The following is a 20,217-nucleotide window of genomic DNA, read 5'->3' as shown; positions in this document are numbered from 1 at the left end:
GTGGATGGGTTGGTGTCAGCTCAAAGGCTTCTTAAGTCACATGACCTGGCACCCACGTGGGGACTGAAAAGCTGGGGCGCTTTCAGTATCACTCTTTCTCTATGTCATTTCTTGCTTGGTGGCTTCAGGGTAGTCAGGTATCTTAGATGGTGGCCTCAGAGTCCAGAGCTGTGTGTATTAAGACTGAGGCTAGTTGAGAGCTCCACTGTTTTCTACATTCTAGCCTCAGAAGCACATAGCATTATTTCTGCAGTATTCTATTAGTCAGGATAGTCACAGAGGACTGCTGGAGTTCAAAAGAAGGGAACAAATGCCCCACCTCTTGATGAGGAATGTCAAAGATCTGAAAGAGCATATGGAAATATTGTTTGGCTATTTTTGGAACATACAGACTGTGATATGTAGAGTGAGTGCCGCAGTCTGGCTGGGCACAAATCACTGAGCTGCCACAAAGCACTTGTCAAACAGGAAGCTTTATTGCCTGAACTCCACCAGCACTCCACGCACACTCCCCACACACTCCCCACTCCCCGGGAACTCTCCCCTCTTTCCACCGTGCTCCTCTCTCTCTCTCTCTCTCTCTCTCTCTCTCTCTCTCTCTGAACCCCGAGAACTCAAAGGGAACTCCAAAGTGGCTGGCGCCCGAAGCAGCAGGAACCACCCTATTCTTGGCCCTATTCCCCACCCCCCCAGCCACCCTATTGCCGGACAGCAGGGGTCCATATACAACTCAATACACAGCCTGTCCCAATCCAGCATCATCCAGTCACAGCAATTATAACTTAATTATCATCATCTTAATGGCTCCCTGGCATCACCTCTTAACCACTCCTTCTGGCGCCATCCAGACTTGGCTGTGGCTCTCAGCAAGTGAGGAATGGGGGAGACATTGATATGCATTTGGCTTTCCCTTTGAGTGACAGATCAGACTGTTAAGGTGTCACAGGTTAGATATTATGTCAGTGTCATAGGAATTCAGGAAGCATAAAAAGTATAGGGTCCCTGGATTTTCTTACCAGGAATTTAAGTAGATAAACATGTGACGACTTTAAATAGTGGAAAGAGATGTGAATTGTGAATAGGGAACATAAAAGGAAATGAAAAGTTGATATCAGACACTACATTTCCAGGTTTAAATATATATTTAGTGAAACAAAGCATAATTGTAAAAAAAAACAAAACAAAATAAAACAAAAGGATAAGACATATATGTACTATGTAGTATGTATTTAATGAATACTAAAAAATGAATGCTTATAATAGTTCATTACCTATGAAACAGAACACTTGAGATTACAGAAGCCCTCTATGTCCCATGCTGATTATAGACCTTGTCTCTTTCTTTTAGCACATTACCCTTGCTTTTGTGCTAACCTTTCTTTGCTTTTTTGTATGGAGTGTGTGGATCTCTAATACTATAATAGTTTTGCTTCTTTTTGAAATTTCTGTAAGTGGAATAACATTCTGGGTGCGTCTGCATGCACCTTATTATTTGAGTTCAGTGTTATACGATCTATCCAATCAGATCCAGCCCTAACATATGTGGGGCATGGGACATAAATATGCACAGGAAGCCCATTATCTGTCCTGTCCATGTCTTCCCATCCTGGCTCCATCCTATATTGCAAGTGCCACAGCATGCATACATACATACCCTCACCACCCACCTGCAGTGACCTGTGGCCATTCCTAGGACTTAGGCATGGGCACAACAGTGGTGCCATCTGGTTTTGAGGAGCCTATTTAATTCCTAAAGATATGATCAGGGCTATTTGGGCAGAGTTTCGGGGAACTCTTGGAGCCTGGAGTAGAAGGGAGGCTTGAGGTCCAGGTGAGCATGTCCTTTTGGCACTTCTGACCACTTGCTCCAGGGAGAAGGTCATAACTGGAGCATGGTAGGCTCAGGGTAGAGGCCCTGGTTACCTGGATCTAAGGGTGGTAAGTACTGCATTCACATGTCTCGGCAGTAGTAGTTTTATGTTATGCGAAAATATGCAGCCTTGGTGATGGGCTTTGTTGTTTCCTTCTGCAACATTATTATGTGTGAAATGCTGGTACACTTGGGAGAGTTTCTCTAAGTTGCAGTTCTCAAAATATGGTCCAGACTCCCTAGGTTCTCCTGAAACCCTTTCAGAGATAACTAAGAATAAAACTCTTTTTGTAATAGTTAGGCATTACTTTTGTTTTTCATTGTATTAGCATTTGCACTAAGGAAAGCTTCCTTGTCCAACATCTGCTAGTTGGTCTACCCATCACAATTATAAAAAGAATGCCAGTTTTACTGCAGAATGTTTTTGGGGAATGTGTGATAAATAGCAACTTTATGTAAGGTACTTCTGTATCCTAAAGTACTATGTGTCTCCAGGAAAAGCGATTGTGTAATTCTCTTGAGCTTCTGAGTAAGTCTGGTTGCTTTTTTCATCTAACACCATTTTTCTTGAAAGAACAAAGTATGATTACTCAGATTTGGGCGTTTGTCAGACGTTTTCTCGTAAATGAGTGAACGTGTCACTTTAAGCAAAGCAATGGAAAGAATGTCTCAGCAATGATGAAATTCTTACTCAAATGAAAACTAGAAATTTGGAATTTTCTTTGAACTTAACCATTTTCATGGCTTAAAGAGCTTTCTGATGGTAGGGGTGATATAGGAAGTATGAAGAGGTGTTAGTCTTTGGTAGATACGCATAGCTCAGTGAGCCAGTTTTCCCAAATGATCATTGCATGACATTTCAAATTTGTACATGGATAAAGATGTATTCCCAGGACCAGATAGTGTAGGATGGCATGTCGATATGTCAGTATGATTAATCTGAACTTTTCCCCAGACTTCTGGTTTTAGTCTTTTCTGGTGAGAGTGGACTCCAAGATTCTTTTCTTGAGAGAACCTTGCAGGGCAGAAGGGAGGCAGTGGTCACAGTGCTACAGGAGCACACCTTCTCCCAGTTATTCAGGCAAACACTACTCTAGGAGGAGCTGGAAAGGGGTTTTACACATGTGGTTAAAGTCTCTAATCAGTTGATTTAATGGTAAGCAAAAGAGAGATTGTTGTGGGTGAGCCTGACCTGGGGACTTCCCTGAGGAGAGACTCAACAGCAGCGGCCATCACACTCACTTTTTGGTCTATCTCCTTTGGATTGCCAAGTGCAGATAAGCTGCAGCTCCAGACTGGAGAGGTCCAGTCTGCCATAGACCTTCACTGCCTACCTGCCTGATCTAGACTCTGGCCTTGCTTAGCCAGTCCCCATAATTGCATTGGTCAGTTTCTCATAATAAATCTGTTAATATTAACTGTGCCTCCTACGGGTTCCCCTTCTCTAGTTGAACCTTGATTGAATGATGGATTTAATAAATTAACAGAGTATGAAAACTTCATTGTTATGGCTTCATATACCACAGAGCAACTAGCTCTTAGAAACCTCCACTTGTCAAGCTTTGAAGTGGTATCAAAGAATATTGCAATTATGTGGTAAAGGTTATTAGAAATACTTCTTCCTTTCTGAACCCCATGAATATTTCTAACATGGTAAATACTGATAGAATGATTACATAAATAAAAGCTCTTTGAGGGTGTCATATGTTTTTAAGGGTTGGGATCAAAAATTTTGAGAGCTATATACTTAAGAATGGTGTAGCTGACCATAGGATATAACTTGATTTTTAAGAGAAGAGTAAGCCGGGTATGGTGATGTACCCCTGTAATCCCAGCAGCTCAGGAGGCTGAGGTAGGAGGATTAAGAGTTCAAAGCCAACCTTAGCAAAAGCGAGACGCTCAGCAAAAGCAAGGCGCTAAGCAACTCAGTGAGACTCTGTCACTAAATAAAATACAAAATGGGGCTGGGATGTGTCTCAGTGGTCAAGTGCCCCTGAGTTCAATTCCTGGGAAACACCTCTCCCCCTTAAAAAAGAGAAAAATAAACATAACCACCAGCCATGAATAAGAATTTCTGTTGTTCTGCAACCTTATCAAGTCTTGGTGTGGTTGGTTTATTTTATTATTATTGTTATTTATTTATTTATTTATTTATTTATTTATTTTATTTTATTTATTTTGCCAGTGGAATGTAATGGTATCTTCTGGTGCATTACTCTGCAGGAGGCTGGATACTTTTCTATATGCTTTTTGTGTCAACTGAGTATCCCATTGAAGTACCTGCTTGTCAAGTCTTTTTCTCACTTTTCTATTGTGCTGTCATTAGTTTTGATTTATAGAATTGCTTTATACATTTGGAATATGGGTCCTTCATTATGTATTTTAAATACATAAATAAATTTTCTTCTACACTTTTTCCTCTATTTTTTTTTTTTTTACCAAATATATTTAAAATAAAAAATAGTTGACTCTGTCAATCTTTGCTTTATCTTTGGTATTTTTTTTGTGCCTTGTATAAAGACTTTATTTTCTACTCCTAGATTTTGAAGACATTGTGTGTGTGTGTGTGTGTGTGTGTGTGTGTGTGTGTGTGTGTGTGTTTTGAGTTGAGGTCTATCTTGGTGACCTGGACTGGTCTCCAACTCCTGAGATCCATTGGTCCTCTGTCTCAGCATTTCAAGTAGCTGGGACTGTAGGCACCTGCCACTACACCCAGCTGATCCTATAGTATCTATTTTATTGTTTATGAAATATTGATTTTGATTAATTTTGTCAAATATTGATTTTATCATTTATTAAGATTAACCTTGACTTGGATTTTTGTATGAAGAAGGGATCTGTTTATTTCCGCCTGTGGATACTCAGCATTCCGAACAGCACCACTTAAAAAGAGTGTTCTTTGCCCTCTGACATGTATGGGTGGGTCTGTTTCTGGATCACTCTGTCTGGATCTGTTATCTTCCTTCATCGGTGTACTTGTCCAACTCACTGTCTTAATCTCTTAATCTTAGTAATGGACCTTGAATTCTGCTCTTCTCTTTTGTTCTTCAAAGAGTGCCTTGGGCATTCTTGGTCTTTTCCATGTAACTTGGTCTTTTCCATGTAACTTTTAGATTCAGTTTATCAAATCACTCTATTTTTGTCATTCATCTTGTCAAAAGAAAATTGCATATATCTACATGACTTCTATTCAGATGGTTATGAATACATAGATGATCAACTGGGGAAGATTGACTATTGAGGCCTTCAACCCACGAGCATGAGATTACTTTCCACATACAATTAAGTTGTCATTAACTTGATATTTCCCTTAGGGTTCTTATACTTCTTTTGTTAGATTTTTCTCCCTGTCCTAATATTCCCAACTTTTTATTTCTATTGTAAATTGTGTTTTTATTTTTTTTAAACTGCTGCCACTATATTGGAATACAATTTGACAACTGGCCATCTTGTTTCAACAAATATTTGCTAAAGGTTATCTGTCACCTTTTCTGGATTTTCTTTATATTTAACCATGTCTTCTATGTGTCATACTCCAATGGCAGTTTTATTTCATCCTCCTCAAAACTTTTAAAATTTCCTTCTTCTTGCCTTATTTTACTGGTTGTACAATATTCTATTAAAGTGGTTGCAGCAGGCAGTTGTGGGTTTACTAAATTTGAAAGGAAAGCTCTAGCATTTTACCGTTTATAGTGTTTGCTGGAAGTTCATTATAGATATACTTTGTCACAAAGTTCTCATTTATTTTCTCATTCAGGAAACTTGAAAATCGTAAATGACTATTCAATTTTATTAGATTCATTTTACTACATTTAATGATAGTCATATAGTTTTTTTGTATATAAGCTAATAATATAATGAATCACATTAAGTAATTTTATTATGTTAAATTAACCTCTATTCCTGGGATAAACCCACATAGTCATGTTGTACTATTTTTTTTGTATATTTTGTATCTACATTATTCAAATAAGATGATCATAATATTTACATGTATTTGAAACCATCTCATTAAGTGTATTCAACTTTTAGAATACTAAAAAAATTTTCAAAGTGATATTTTAATATGTATACATTATAGAATGATTAAATTGAGTTAATTAACATATCCCCATCACTTCACATGTTTATCTGTTTTATGGTGCAAATACTTGAAAATTACCATCAACAAATTTGAAATATACAATATATTATTTTTTATTAACTGTAGCTACATGCTGTGCAGCAAATCTCAAAACATATGCCTCCTAACTGAAATTTTCATCCTTTGCCCAATATCTGCCAATCCCCCCTCATGTGGTAACCACAGTTCCATAGTTCTAATATTCACATTTATGAGTTTGCCTTTTCTAGATTTCACATAAATGAGATAACAGAGTCTTTCTGTGTTTGGCTTGTTTTGCTTAGCATAATGTCCTCCAGATTCATCCACATTGACAAAATGGCAGAATTCCCTTCCCCGTAAAGCCCAGTAGTCTTCCATTTTGCCTACAAATCACGTTTTCTTTGTTCATTCATCTGTTGGTGGACACTTAGGTTGGTTCTGTGTTATGGTATTTTAAATAGTGCTGCGATGAACATGGGAATGCAGATACTTCTTTAACGTGTTTATTTGAATTCCTCTGGATTAATACCCCCTAGTGGAATGGCTAGACCGTAGGTAGTTCTATATTTGTTTTTTTGAGGAATATCTCTAGTATTTTCCACAATGGCTACATAATTTACATTCCTATCAACAATGTACAAGAGTTTCCTTTCTCTAAATTCTTGGCGGGTACTTGTTATCTTCTTTGTCTTTTGATTATAGCCTTTTTAGGTGTGTACAATTTAAAAATTGTGAAGTAAAGGGAAACTCAGGAAGTTATCTCTGTCCTTAGTAAAGCTTCTTGCCTTAAAGTCTCGTTTCTTTTATATTCAGTAACATGACCTCATCAGGCTTTATTTTAGAAAGGATTTGCATGATAAGCCTTTTTTTTTGTTTGTTTCAGAACTTATCTGCTGAGTCTAGTCTGGAAACTTACCTTTTAACTGAAGCTTTAGTCCTATTATATTTTAGAAATTAATAATAGGTTGTACTTAAAAGCAGTGTCAAAAGTCATGCTTTTAAATTGAGTTGCCTTTTTTTCTTATTCAGAGTTTGGACTACACATCTCTAAAGGCCCTACTTTTCATTTTCCATTGATTTTTTTTTTTTTCTTTCTAGTAACAGGTACCTTGTTTTTTAAAGTGTGGGTATTTTCTGGTTATAGTTTTGGCATTGATTTCTGGCCTATCTTGTGTTTGAAAAACATGTGAAACAAACATGTTTTCTGCAGGTGGTACCTGTAGGGTCCTGATGTACATTAGGATTAGGTGAGTTTGTTTTCCTTGTTCAGATCTTCCATATCTTTATTGAGTTTTTATCTGTTTGTTCTAATGATTACATAGAGCGCTTCTGTTAAATTTCCCTCTAAAATTATTGATCTGTCTTTTTCCTCTGTATTTATCAGTGTATGTATATATTTCAAAATCCTCTCATATCTCTGCTTAGTTGTTGGACTGGGCCAGCTGGGGAAGCCTTAACCTAACAGAGCTTCCTGGTTTCTGTGATTTGGGGAACTGAACCAGCTCTAGTCACATAGATGATTTACAATCTGGACTTCAAATGAACCAGTTTAGATGAAAGGACACGTGGATACATTTGAGAAGGCTGAGTAGCTTAGAGCCTGTGGTTTCTCTCAATCTTCATGGTCCAGACAGTTAATCTTGTTCTGTGATTGACAACACTGTCTGCCTACTGTGTGCCATTTAGTAATATAACCCCTGCTAGGGCAACAGCAATCCGAATTCCCACCTTATTCTGTTAATAAAAGGACTTCCTTTTTTTCCCAGTCATTGTACCCAATGCTGTTGACTCCTATCTTTCCTAGATGTAATCCTCTCCAGTAGAGGCCAATGTCAACAGCTTTACGTGGTGAATGATAGAATGATACCTTTTGAACACAGGAATGATTTTCATTCAGAAACCTTATAAGATATATTTCTCTTTTATCCTCAGTTATTTGAAGGTTTAAAGGCATTTCGAGGAGTAGATAATAAAATTCGACTGTTTCGGCCAGAACTCAACATGGAGAGAATGTGTAAGTCTGCTATGAGAGCCACTTTGCCGGTACGTAAATTTAGAAGTGTTTTTTAACTCCATGGGTCACTTGAGTTTAATCACCATGCAAAATCATTTCTGCATGATTATGTGAATGTTCATTACAAATCATATGAACGTTGAAGTTATTTATGATTAATCATTGAGGTAAAAATATAAGGACATAGGCAATACCATTTGACGAGGTCACAATATTTCTGCTTCTTTATGAAGGGCTGTGGGGGATTAATATGTATATATGAAAGATGAAAGGATAAGGAAGAAAAACATGTTTTAAGCTAAAATAAAATTTAAAGACCACATGAAATTATGGTATTGAAAATGGAAAATACAGAATGCAGCAGTTATTTGGGTGATGTTTGACCTAATTGCTTTAGACACCAGCAAATATGCAGTGATGTAACTCATTATATTATTCCAAGTTTTGTTTTAGAGAAAAGAAAACAAGAATATCAAATCAAAAATGGTTTCTCATGGCCCTTGTATCCTGGCCAAAATATTGTCATGGAGCAGAGTTTATTTTAAAATGCATTCAGTTTAGACCCTAAGGTACGCATAAAGTAGGAGGTGACAGATGGCTTCCGTGACCAGGTTGCTTTTCTGAACTGAAAGAAGCCCCCCTCCTTGACACATCTGCAGGTCTAACCTGGAGAGCTGGGCCCAGGCTGTGTGCAGAGGAAGTCTGAGGACAGTGAAAGCCAAGTAGCCCCTCTTTTTGCACCAGGCCTTTGCTACCTCTGCTTGGTTGTATAACCCTGGCTTTCCTTACCTCCTTTGGAAGCCATAGTATAGTAGCACCAATAAATTTAAAGTACAGTCTTGAACTAGATCCTAGTTTTGCTCTTCTTCCCATTACAGCTAGGTCACTGGGAAGAAAAGGGTAGTATCATTCTCTGCCGCCAATGGTGTTATGTGGCTTCACTTTTCCATATCTGTCAATCATAACAATAAGCCATTGTCAAGAAGACCTTTATAGTAAAATTTAGGGTAGCACCTTTGTACAGAGAAGAAAACTCAGGCCCAGAGAGTTTGAGTGACTTGACCAGTGTCACACAACAGGACAGGGAAAAACATTAGATCCAGTTTTTTTGGCTCCTAGTCAGATTTTCTTTTCACTAAATCCACTACATTTTATCTCTAGAGAGCAGTATCGGAGATCTAAGCAGGTGACACATCTCCGTGATGGGAACACAGTTTTTGTAACATTGTTACACCGTGATTGTTGTTCAAAATTAGTGTTTAAATAGGCAAATCCTAGTGTCATGATCTTATTTCTGATGGGTTTCCACCATGGGTAACCCATCATCTCTCGGAAAGCATGTTTCTCTGCCCCGCAATGGAGTAACTCCTTAATTGTTTTACAAACTGTCACCCATCTGGGATATGAAAAACCCTTTCTCCTTGGAAATAAGTGCTCTTTGCCTTTGCCCATTTTTCCTGTTGGATCGTCTGTCTCTTTCTGATGTTCAGGATAGCTGGACCCATTTGACTATAATCCTTTGTTGGAAATGTTACCAATTTCATCAATTATGTTTTTTTTTTAATCCTTTGAAGATCAAAGGTCCTTACAATTTTAAATAGGTATATTTACTTGATTTTTTTTCCTTAATGATTTGTATTTACATTTATTTCACTCTTTTTTTTTTTTTTTTGTACCAGGAATTGAACCTGGGGTGCTTCACCACTGAACCACATCCCCGGTTCTTTTTTATCTTTTATTTTGAGACAAGGTTTCACTAAGTTGTTAAGGGCCTCACTGCTGTCCTCCAACTTAGGATCCTCTTGCCTCAGCCTCCTGAGTCACTGGTACTATAGGCATGTGCCACCAAGCCTGGCTACTTTTCATCTCTTAGTTAAAAATATTTGCTTTTCTTTCTTTTATAGTTTTATTTTATTCACTTATTTTTATGTGGTGCTGAGGGTTGAACCCAGGGCTACACATGTGCTAGGCAAGTGCTCTACCACTAAGCCACAACCCCAGCCCAAATAGTTACTTTTCATAAGGTCATAGATATTCTCTATTTTTAAATAAAAGTCTTAATATTTTGTCACACTTAAGTATAAAATCCCATTACAGTGAATTTAAGGGTAAGGAAAAGGTAGAGAGCTAATCTTTTTATATTTTATTTTTTTCATGCCAGGGATTGAATCCACAGGCCCTTAAGCACTGAGCCACATCCCCAGAGGTATCTCACAAACTTGCTTAGGACCTTGCCGTTGCAGAGACTGGCTTTGAACTTGCCATCCTCCTGCCTCAGCCTCCCAAGCCACTGGGATTATAGGTTGCACCACTGGGCCCAGTGGGATGTAATTTCTTATCTTTCCTATATGAATAGTTAATTCAACCACGTTTTTTGGGGAAAAATATTACAGAAAAATATTTTTTTGTTTGGGTTTGTTATGATTACTTTTTACTTTGTTATTTTGTTTTTGAGAATAAAGACAATGACATTTCTTTAGAGCTAATTAGGACAGTAATCTTGAAAAACAGATTCAAGTAGTCTTGAAAATATATTCCTATACTACCTTTCGGAGTGCCCATGAGGACTGTTTCTCTTTGGCATGTTGGGAGAAGGCCATTCATTGGGTTTTTCATTCTTTCAGGTGTTTGACAAGGAAGAGCTTCTGGAGTGTATTCAGCAGCTTGTGCAGTTGGACCAAGAATGGGTGCCCTACTCCACCTCTGCCAGTCTCTACATTCGTCCCACATTTATTGGAACTGAGGTACAGGTTGACTTCCTGTTTGGGAGTACTTGGGTGGGCAAGTTAGCATCGATTGTTCTTGCTTGAAATCTTCAGTCCTTAGCTTGAAAAAGCACCTATAATGGCTCCTTTCTCCCGATGGTCAAGACGAGATAGCAGACATTTTCTGTGAAAGGTCAGTAAACAGTTCAGGCGCTGGGAGCCATGTGGCTTCTGTCACAATTACTCCACTCTCATTGAAGTACTAAAACAGCCATAGACAAGACACAAATCAGCCAGTGAATGAGAAAAGAGCAATGTTGTTTGCCCTCCCCCATCAAGACCAATCATCATTTCCCTAGTGCCTGAGTGTGATGTCTGCCATCATGGCGGCATTGCTCTAAGGTGGTGTAGCGGTGCTGGTTCAGAAATTTGGAGAGGGAGAGCTCCTAATGTTTATTTTTATTTTCCTGAAGTCTTTGGATTTCTTGGTAAGGACTCAGAATAGAAGGTCCTCTTCCAAATAGAAAATGCTGAAAATAGAGTTCGCAAGGAGCTGGAATGGCAGGATTGAACAATGTGGCCTTAAGATCACTTGATAAGTCACAGTCTTCCATGTTCCATGGGGTTTATGGTGGCTTCTGTCATCTCACTGTCTTCACAGAGTGATTGTAGGCACACTTCTGTCAGTTTTGTGATTTCCCCCCAAAAGGGCAAAAAGACTAAAAAGTCTTTTCTGCTGCTGGTCTTCATGTTTTTCTTTCATGTTGTTTTCATGTTTAGTTTAGCTGATTAACTAGGTCTTATGTCCCAAAGGCATTTGGATTTCTTCCAATGAGCATGTGTGTGTGTGTGTGTGTGTGATTCATTAGGAGATATAGGGACTAGGGATGTAGCTCAGTGGTAGAGTGCTTGCCTGGCATGTGCAAGGCCCTGGGTTCCATCCCCTGCACCATCAAAAAAGAGGCACCCATAGAGAGGGGAGAGGAGAGCCTCCTAGTTGATCAGATGTGTCCAATTGTATTCTCTGGTGTGGCAGTCACTTTTTTGATAGAATACTCAGTATTCCACAATAGACGCGTAAGGGTCCTAGTCAAGACATAAATAATCAAAATCTGTGGAGACTTGTAATTTGACACACTCTGCAATTCTTCTTAACCACTTTCAAGAGTGTCACTATCTCAGATCTTGTTAAGGCATCACATGCATATGTATCTGGTGGTCTTAAAGCTTTATTTACTCTAAAGATTGCAAGCTAGCAGCAAGGTGGAAATATTTATAAGTTGAGAGCTGACCTTCATTGAGAAGAGGGTGTTAAGTTCACACTCATGGGCCATGATGTGAGAGTCCTGTATTACTTATCACTTCTCATGCTCAGTAAGATTCAGTAGCTACCATGTACATGCTCTGTTGGTAACTTATAAATTTCATTGTATTTGCAAAGGGCACTTCACATCTTTACATTCTTTATAATTAACTTTTAATTGTCTTCACAGGTATGTACCTTTTATACCAATGTTTTTGTGAAATTTTTAACGTGAAAAATAATTAAATCCATTACTAAATCCTTTTATATTTAAGATTATATTAAGCAGAAGAGTATACTATTGGAAAACATGTTTAACTTATTATTAACATACAACCTGTGAGTAGGAATTAGTAAAAAATATAAGGCCACCAGTGGGTGATAATTTTTTGGGGAAATTTGTTAAATTCCCGTTCAAACACAATGTTAAACCTTAATGCACAAGTTAAAACACAAAATTAGCAACATGAATTATAGTATCTGTGTAGCATGCAAATATATAAATACATATAGTTTATTGGACATATTGTACATGAAAGTTTTATGAAAAGTTTAGAGAATAAAATCATTTGCATTGCCAAAGATTTCTCATATTAAAAAGAACTTCAGGGACTGGGGATATGGCTCAGTAGCAGAGAACTTGCTTATCACAGCAAGACCCTGGGTTCAATCCACACTAAGACACACACACACATGCAAAAAAAAAAAAAAAAAATAAGAAAAAGAAAAAAAACCTTCAGTATTATTTTAATTAAAATCTTCTGAAGTGTTTATTTGTAGGTTATTAAAAACTTGTCTTTTGTATAGCTCTACAAGGAAATGTTTTGTAATTTGATTTCATTATTAAGATCTAGTACTTGGCAGCCATAGTTTAGGTAATATTATTTAGTACTATTTGCTTGCATGCTAACAATTGAACCTTTTGTAGGACCCACATAATGAACATGTTTCTGAGGCATTTGAGCATCAAAGCAAGTGCTGTGGCAATACCTGTGTAGACTGAGAAGATTTCAATAAGAAAAACTTGTAAATACCAGTTCTACACACTCTGAAAGTTCTTGTTTTCCCTGCTTTCTGGGTCATTGAATGGGATATTTGTTGTCCCAAAAGTAACTGGCAGCATGACGGACCTGCAGTGTACCTTATAATATTAAAGCAAGGTTTTTATTATAAAACAAATACAATTGTTCAATTTAAAAAAAGAAACTTAAGTGAGAAATTAAAAGTTAGAGTGCTTCAAACTCTTGCTGATTATGTACCAATTTTAAATTAAGGTAAAATCTGAAATCGTAACATTCATTTATTTATGTATTTGTAGTGCTGTGGACTGAGGGCAACACCTCTGCCACTGAGCTATGCCCAGAGACTCTACAATAAAAATATTTAAATGAGGAATATGTACATGAATGATTTTAGTTTATCAGACAAGAAGTTAAAATCATGACTTTCAGGTTTATTTTAGTACTAGAAGCCTCACAACCCCACATCCAAAGAAGCAAGTTTTGCTGTTTTAAACCACCCATTTTCTCTAATGCAGGCTCAGCAGTGTGAATGCACACACATGGGTACACATATAGGCTTCATAGGATTGTGGTCTCAATAGTGAAAATACTTCCAGCCACAGACTCTAAAATCCTTTTTCATCTTCCACTTTTTTCATTGTATCTCTGTCCTGTTTCATGGTACTCTACATTTGAAAGGTGGTGGAATAAGAGAACAGAGTGAGAAAATCACTGAATTATATAATTTATACCTAAATTATATCAGGGCTGAGAAGTAGCCAATAAGAAGGGTAGAGTCAGGTCTAGGGACAGCCCCACAGTAGTTAGCACCCAGCACCTTTAATCAGGCTGCAGGCTGGTTACTACAGATCTGTCTGCAAGCTACCAACAAATTTGCCCTTATCAAAACAGGTGTTCTCAAAGACAGGCTGATCTTGGCTGATGTGAAAGTTGTTTGATTCTTCATATTCATTTAACTTCATAGTCCTGAATTTGGATTGTCTCTAAATAAATTTCTGGTTGAGCTCAGCTACAGATCAGTTTGCGTTTGGATGCACAGACTACAGAATACAATTTGAATAATGCAGAGCAACCTTTTAATCATCTCACATGAGCTGTTTCTCTGTTCAACATTTCCTGGGAAATCTTTCAGTATGAAATTGTTATTAGAGTTCACATTTTAAAATCCTCCTGCCATTTTTCAAGTGACTGAAGAAAGGCTAGAGATCAAATTCATCAGTCCCAAACAGGTCACTCTATTTGTGGTTCACTCCACAGGGAGCATAAGGACATGCACATTTCACAGATGCATTTTTTAAAAAAATCACCTTGTAAAATCTTTATATTGTACATACAGTTTTACCTATAGTGATATCAATTCCAATTAAAAGAATTCCCTTTGTTCACTGCCTCTTTTTTTTAATGTTTTTACATCATATCTTTTCCCTTCACAATTTCTTTCTAGTTAGCACAGCAGTTGTTTATCATCATCAACTTGTGTATTTTCTGCACTTTTGCACATCTAGCTCCTGTTGTGGATTTTTTTTTTTATTGGTGAGAAATAATGTATATTTAGAATTAGCCTGCTAGCTCAGTTTGAATGATCCCAATTTTGTTGGCAACACCCAAAGCATCATAGTCAGGAGCCAGTCATAGGCCTTCTCCTCTCCATCAGGTCTGATCAGCATATTGACCGTGGCCACATCAGTGTCATAGAGCATCCTCATAGCCTGTCTGATCTGATGCTCTTCTGTCTTCTTCATGGTCGACTCAGTGGTCAGAGGGAACCAGATGGTGGCATAGTGGTCAAGCTTGTTTCTCCTGCAGTGTCTTGCGCCGCTGGAGGGGGATGACAGAAGAGGTGGATCTTCTTTTTTGTGCTGTGGACTTCTTTCAGCTCTGCCTCCTTGGCCTTTGAAGTCTTTGCTTTGGCTTCAGCTTGGGAAGGCTGGGAGCTTCCTTTTTTTGCTTTCAGTGCATGTCCCTGTTTTTGTTCCTTTCTGTGTACTTTTTAGTACCAAATCATCCTGTAACTGTTTGAAGATCCACTAGAAGGATGAACTGCATGAACTTTGCTATGAGCAAGGCTGGCTGTGACAGCTTTGCTCCACTGCTTAGCCAACAGCAGTACCAAAATGCTGAGTCCACATCTCAGACATGTTAAGAGTGAAAATAGATGGACATCTTAGAATCTGAAATATGGTAGCATAGTTTATTTAGCTGATTTTCTGTGGATCTACTATTATGTTCATATAACAAATAGAAGTGTTAGTGCTAAAATGAGTAAAGCAGGAAAATTAAATTTAGAAAGCCTACACTTAAAGTCTATATTTATATTATAGATATACCCTAGTGTGTATAAAGAGACTCAGTGATATTTTTTTCAGCTCACATGATTTGATGATAGATTGGATGTGAACGTGAGAGAAAAGAGGTCAAGTTTTTCTTATGAACCTTACCGACAGGATTCTAACCATTTATTGGGTCAGGGAAGAAGGATGATTTTTGTTCATTGGAGTGATGATGGTTTGAATTTAGGGTGCAGAAACCTAAGCCAGTGATTTCATATAGGTTCTTGGTGTGCAAGTCCATTATTCCTGGGAGAATTTGGAATTTGAGTGATACACTCTAGTCTTTAGAATAAAAAGTATTTTTAAGACAGGACCCTGGTGAAGTCTTTATGGGAATAACTGGAGAAAGAGATGCAGACAAGGCAAGGATTAGGCTGTGGGCAGGTGTTTAGGAAAAAAGGAGGAGCAGCTGTGGGGTCTGTCTATCAGGTAGAAAGAAAAGCAGGAGAAGTTTGTTGCACTGGAAGCCAAGCAAAGCACGAGGTGCAATGGGAGCAACTGTGGCAAATCCAGTCCCTGGAACCAATAAAATGTGGTAGGAATGGTCTCCTGAATTTGGCAACAGGAAGATAGGTCCCTAGTGATCTTGATCAATGTATTTCAGTTCAATTTTTGGCTTGAGAGACTGAATATTTTGGAGTCAAGGGAGAGTGGGACACGTTATGCTGGTGAGTAAGTACAGTCTGGTAAGGAATTCTGCTACCTGGTGGGGCAGAGACATGGACAGCTAGTTCGAGTCTCAGGCTTTAGGGTAAAGGGACTGTATTTAAATGGGAGCTCTGGCATCTTTCTAAGCTGACAGAAAAGCAAAGCTGATGGTGAAAACATTCAAAACTCTATATCATGGTCTACTCCTGATGGTGGCAGCAGTGTAGGTGGCCAGTGGCATGTGACCAGATGGGAGGACTTGCCTTCTTTAGCTTCCAATTTTACACACACACTCTTATTGTCACCCATGTCTTCGGGTGGGCCTTTCATTTAAATGTAATATTCTTGATTACCAGGATCAGTATCTTCTCCCTCACCTGCTCAGCTGGGGTTGGCCTTGCCTCTTCTGGGTCTGCAGCATGAATGTTAGCACCCACACTGTTCTTGTTCTCTGTTCTAGGTCCAGCACAGTGCTTGTCCTAATCAATTGAAACAAACTGGGTGGACTCACAAGGTCCACATCAGGAGCCTGTGAGGAGATCCTGGCTCCGAGGTCATTCCCAGTTCAATAAGCATTTTCCTGTTATCCAGAGAAGGCACCAACAACCTTTTTTCTGAAACTGGCCAGATAACAAATAGTTTCAGCTTTGCAGACCACACAGCTACCCAACTCTGCCTTTTCAGTGCAGAAGCAGCTATAGCTAGCTTATAAATGATCGAGCATGTTCCAGTGGCACTATAAAAGCAGCAGGCTGAAGTTTGTGACTCCTGACCTGGAGCCCTTCCTGCCAGGGAAGCGAGGCATGGCTTTTCTGAGGGTGACTCATTCCAGCTCCCCCGAGCATTTCCCTGGCAAGTGTTCTTAACCAGCCAACCAGGATGCAGTTCTACTTAGGACAGGTTTTCAGTTTACCAAACCACTTTTCCCAGGACATCCATATAACCCCCCATGTCTTTCCCCAGTGCTCCCTCTCCATGGTTCCCACATGGAGTGTCGCATGCAGTGCCAGGGTCGCAGCTGCAGTCATTGGAATGTTGTCTTCATCTCTTTGTTCTGGCACAGATCGATTGATTTACCACCACTACTCTTATCAATTGTTACTTGTAAAAATAATAATTATTGCTGTTTGTTGACTGCTTGAAAAAAGATCCGGCCTTGGGGTACTTTTCAACTATTATCTGATCTAATCCTGTACCAACCCTCTGAGGAGATATGGTCATTACCACTATCTTTACTTGGGAAGAAATCTGGGTAAGACAGGTAAGTCCCTTTAGTCTTTTCATTTCCTCTTTCGTTTTCTGTACACTTTTGTTTTAACTTTTAAATCATTCTTACTTAAAAACTAAGAGTTGCGTACTCAGCCTTGTTTTTGTCAAGTGTTAAATTTGTCCTCTTTGTCCCTGTGAACAGGGAAACAACCTGGATCTGTCCCCTATTTGTATAATAGCAATTCTGAGGAAATTCTGGGCTTTTGCTTCTCCCTCAACGTTCTTTCCATATCTACGTATTAACTCAAGATAATTACTCAGCAATAGTGAGGCACTAAGCAACTCAGTGAGACCCTGTCTCTAAATAAAACATAAAATAGGGCTGGGGATTCAGTCCCTGAATGCTGAAGTGCCCCTGAGTTCAATCCCTTGTCCCCCGCAACCCCCACAAAAAAATACTTCAAGTATGATAGAGGCCCTCCTTAATGGCTTTCTCATCTTTTTTCTTTTTTTTTTTTTTTTTTTTAAATAACTATTTCCCCTTATGCTGGTGGTAATGAATGAGTTGCTTTTCTTTTTTTTTTTTTTTTTCTTTTAAGAAGAGAGAGAGAGAGTGAGAATTTTTAATATTTATTTTTTAGTTTTTCCGGCAGACACATCTTTGTTTGTATGTGGTGCTGAGGATCGAACCCGGGCCGCACGCATGCCAGGCGAGCGCGCTACCGCCTGAGCCACATCCCCAGCCCCTCTCATCTTTTTTCTAAAAGCAACATCTTATTAAGATGAACAGTCATGCCATAAATATTTGGTCAAAATATGGAATAAATTACCCAACAAAAATGGTCCTGTACTTCATGGAGTTTATAAGTTAGCAAGAAGTAGAGAATTAAATAGGTTGATATCAGAAAGTGTGATACCACTTTGCTAGTCTAAATTTGAAGTGCAAGATGTCATGTAACATGCATTAAAAGCACCTAGGCTGATCTAGGACTGCTTGTTTCCTGAAGTGACATTTAAATGACATTGAAATTGAGATTGAAGTGTTCATATTGGAAGAGGATAGAAGTGAGTCTTCGGTTGCTCATCACTTCCTGGAGGCTGGAAGTCCAAGGTTAAGGGCTGTTCTCTGGAGAGACTCTCTTCCTGGCGTGTAGATGACCAGCCTAAGGCTGTTTCCACAGGTACAGGGAGAGAGTACTGGTGGCTTTTCCTCATTCTGTAAGGATACCAGTCCTATAGGATTAGCCCCGTTTTCTTATGACCTCATGTAACCTCTCTTACTTTCTTAAAGGCCTCATCTTCAAGTGCAGTCACACTGGAGGTTAAGTCTTCAACATAGGAAATTGACAAGTCATAATTATCATGAGTGAGCTATGACATTAACACAGACTGTCCATGGTTGTGTCTTTCTACTCTGTCAGAATTTATTGATTAACAATTAATTCACAAGCTACATCATGTTCTTCAGTTGCAATTCATTGAGTACTTGGTAGATACAAGCCAGGCAATTATAGGTTCTTTTATTCCCATATTAATTACTATTCTAATCTGTAATACTCAAGTCACATCATGCTTCACACAATGGTAGATATATTTATAGGTTATGGAAAGGCTAAGAAAGGGTTAGGGTGGCTGCAGGGATTCAGGAGACTACACTGAGAGAGCAAAGGCAAAGGCCAGATACAAATGCAAGAGCCATTGCAGGTGGTCAGATGCGATTAATGACCAGCCTGAGAACCTGTTCTGAGAACAGAGCTGTCAGTGCGTGGGACCTATTCTAGGCTGGGGTCCAGGTGGCTGGTGGGCAGCATTCAAGTGGGCCCTTCCAACAGAGAGATTGAGCTGAGCTGATCTGAAAACCCAGTGACAGTTGGGAGATAGTTGCCTGTTGACCTCATGATACATTTACAAAAGCATTCACTTGGCCGGATGATGTGTTGGTGTGTGTTATCTAGTCAGTCTTGGGAGGCTACTCCTTTTATGGGTTTTAGGTGAGAATTTTATCAATTTGTGGAGAAACTGATAAGCTCACAGGCCTGCCTGGTTTTTCAGATAGGAGTTTGACTGCTCCAGTGTTCTTATGCTTCTGATTTAACTTGATAAGTTCACAGGGGGTCATTTTTATTCGCATGATTACTTTATCTGTTTGTGTCTTCTGATTGTACTATGTAGCTTAAGGAGGTTCTTTTTGATAAGTTCTATATCCAGCATCTCCTGGTATCTCTTTGCCCAGACAAATTACCACAACATTCTGCCTTAGCACTTACACTCGCTATAGAACAGCTCAGGTCTAGGCACAGCCTGAAAGCTGCTGTTCTACATGTTATGGAAGGATTCAGCAAGGCCCAGCCTGCTCTCCACATAATGCAGGAATTCAGTCTGTAATGGGGTGGGGGAAAGGAGAGTGTTCCGGGTTGAGGAGATACTACAGGAGAGCATGTGGAGGTAGGAGAATGGGAAGGGATTGAAAGCGGGGAACATGGGGAGCGCAAGTATGTGGGCAGCAAGCAAGGCCCTCGCCCAGGAGCTCTCTTTAGGGTAGGGAATTCCAAGTCCTCCATTAATTTTTATGTCAAACCTTTGATATAGTGTAAAATAGCTGTAGATTAAGTGTAGCTCTTGAGCAAATCTTTTGTTTTGAGTCTCATTTTCCTCAATGTAAATATAGGAGTGTAACTCCTGACTTCCCTGTGTATTCCCATATATAAGACGGTCATTATAAAAATATCTTAGAAGCCAAAAAACAATGTATAATACTGAAGTTTAAAAAATCTTTTCCAAAGCAACTGATTTTACTGCAGGAACTTGATTTTCCTTCTGTGTGTGACCATCACATCACACACACACAGTACCCCCCCCACACACACACACACATTGCTGGATCCTCTCCTGTACAGCACCCCTGACTACAGTATTATTTTCTTTTTGTGTGGTACTAGGGCTTGAACCCAGGGGTTCTCTATCACTCTACCTCTGATGACATCCCCAGGCTGCCCCCCCCCACTTTTTTT

General features: G+C 39.0%; 1 protein-coding gene across 2 annotated transcripts in view; it reads left to right on the top strand.

Moving 5' to 3' along the window:
• BCAT1 (branched chain amino acid transaminase 1) overlaps positions 1 to 20,217 on the top strand; it is a gene marked incomplete at its 5' end in the record, with an annotated part of 108,093 nt that overhangs the window by 51,875 nt on the left and 36,001 nt on the right. For both annotated transcript variants that reach the window (XM_081309853.1, XM_081309852.1), the window contains 2 exons: positions 7,908 to 8,018; positions 10,614 to 10,733. In XM_081309853.1, coding sequence (XP_081165979.1) covers positions 7,908 to 8,018; positions 10,614 to 10,733 — 231 coding nt within the window. The remainder of the gene's footprint in view (positions 1 to 7,907; positions 8,019 to 10,613; positions 10,734 to 20,217) is intronic.

This window comes from Spermophilus citellus (genome assembly GCF_964194105.1).
Source record: "Spermophilus citellus genome assembly, chromosome: 10".
Classification (NCBI taxonomy): Eukaryota; Metazoa; Chordata; class Mammalia; order Rodentia; family Sciuridae; genus Spermophilus; species Spermophilus citellus.
Note: the sequence above shows the minus strand (reverse complement) of the source record. Positions and strands in the feature narration are given on the sequence as shown.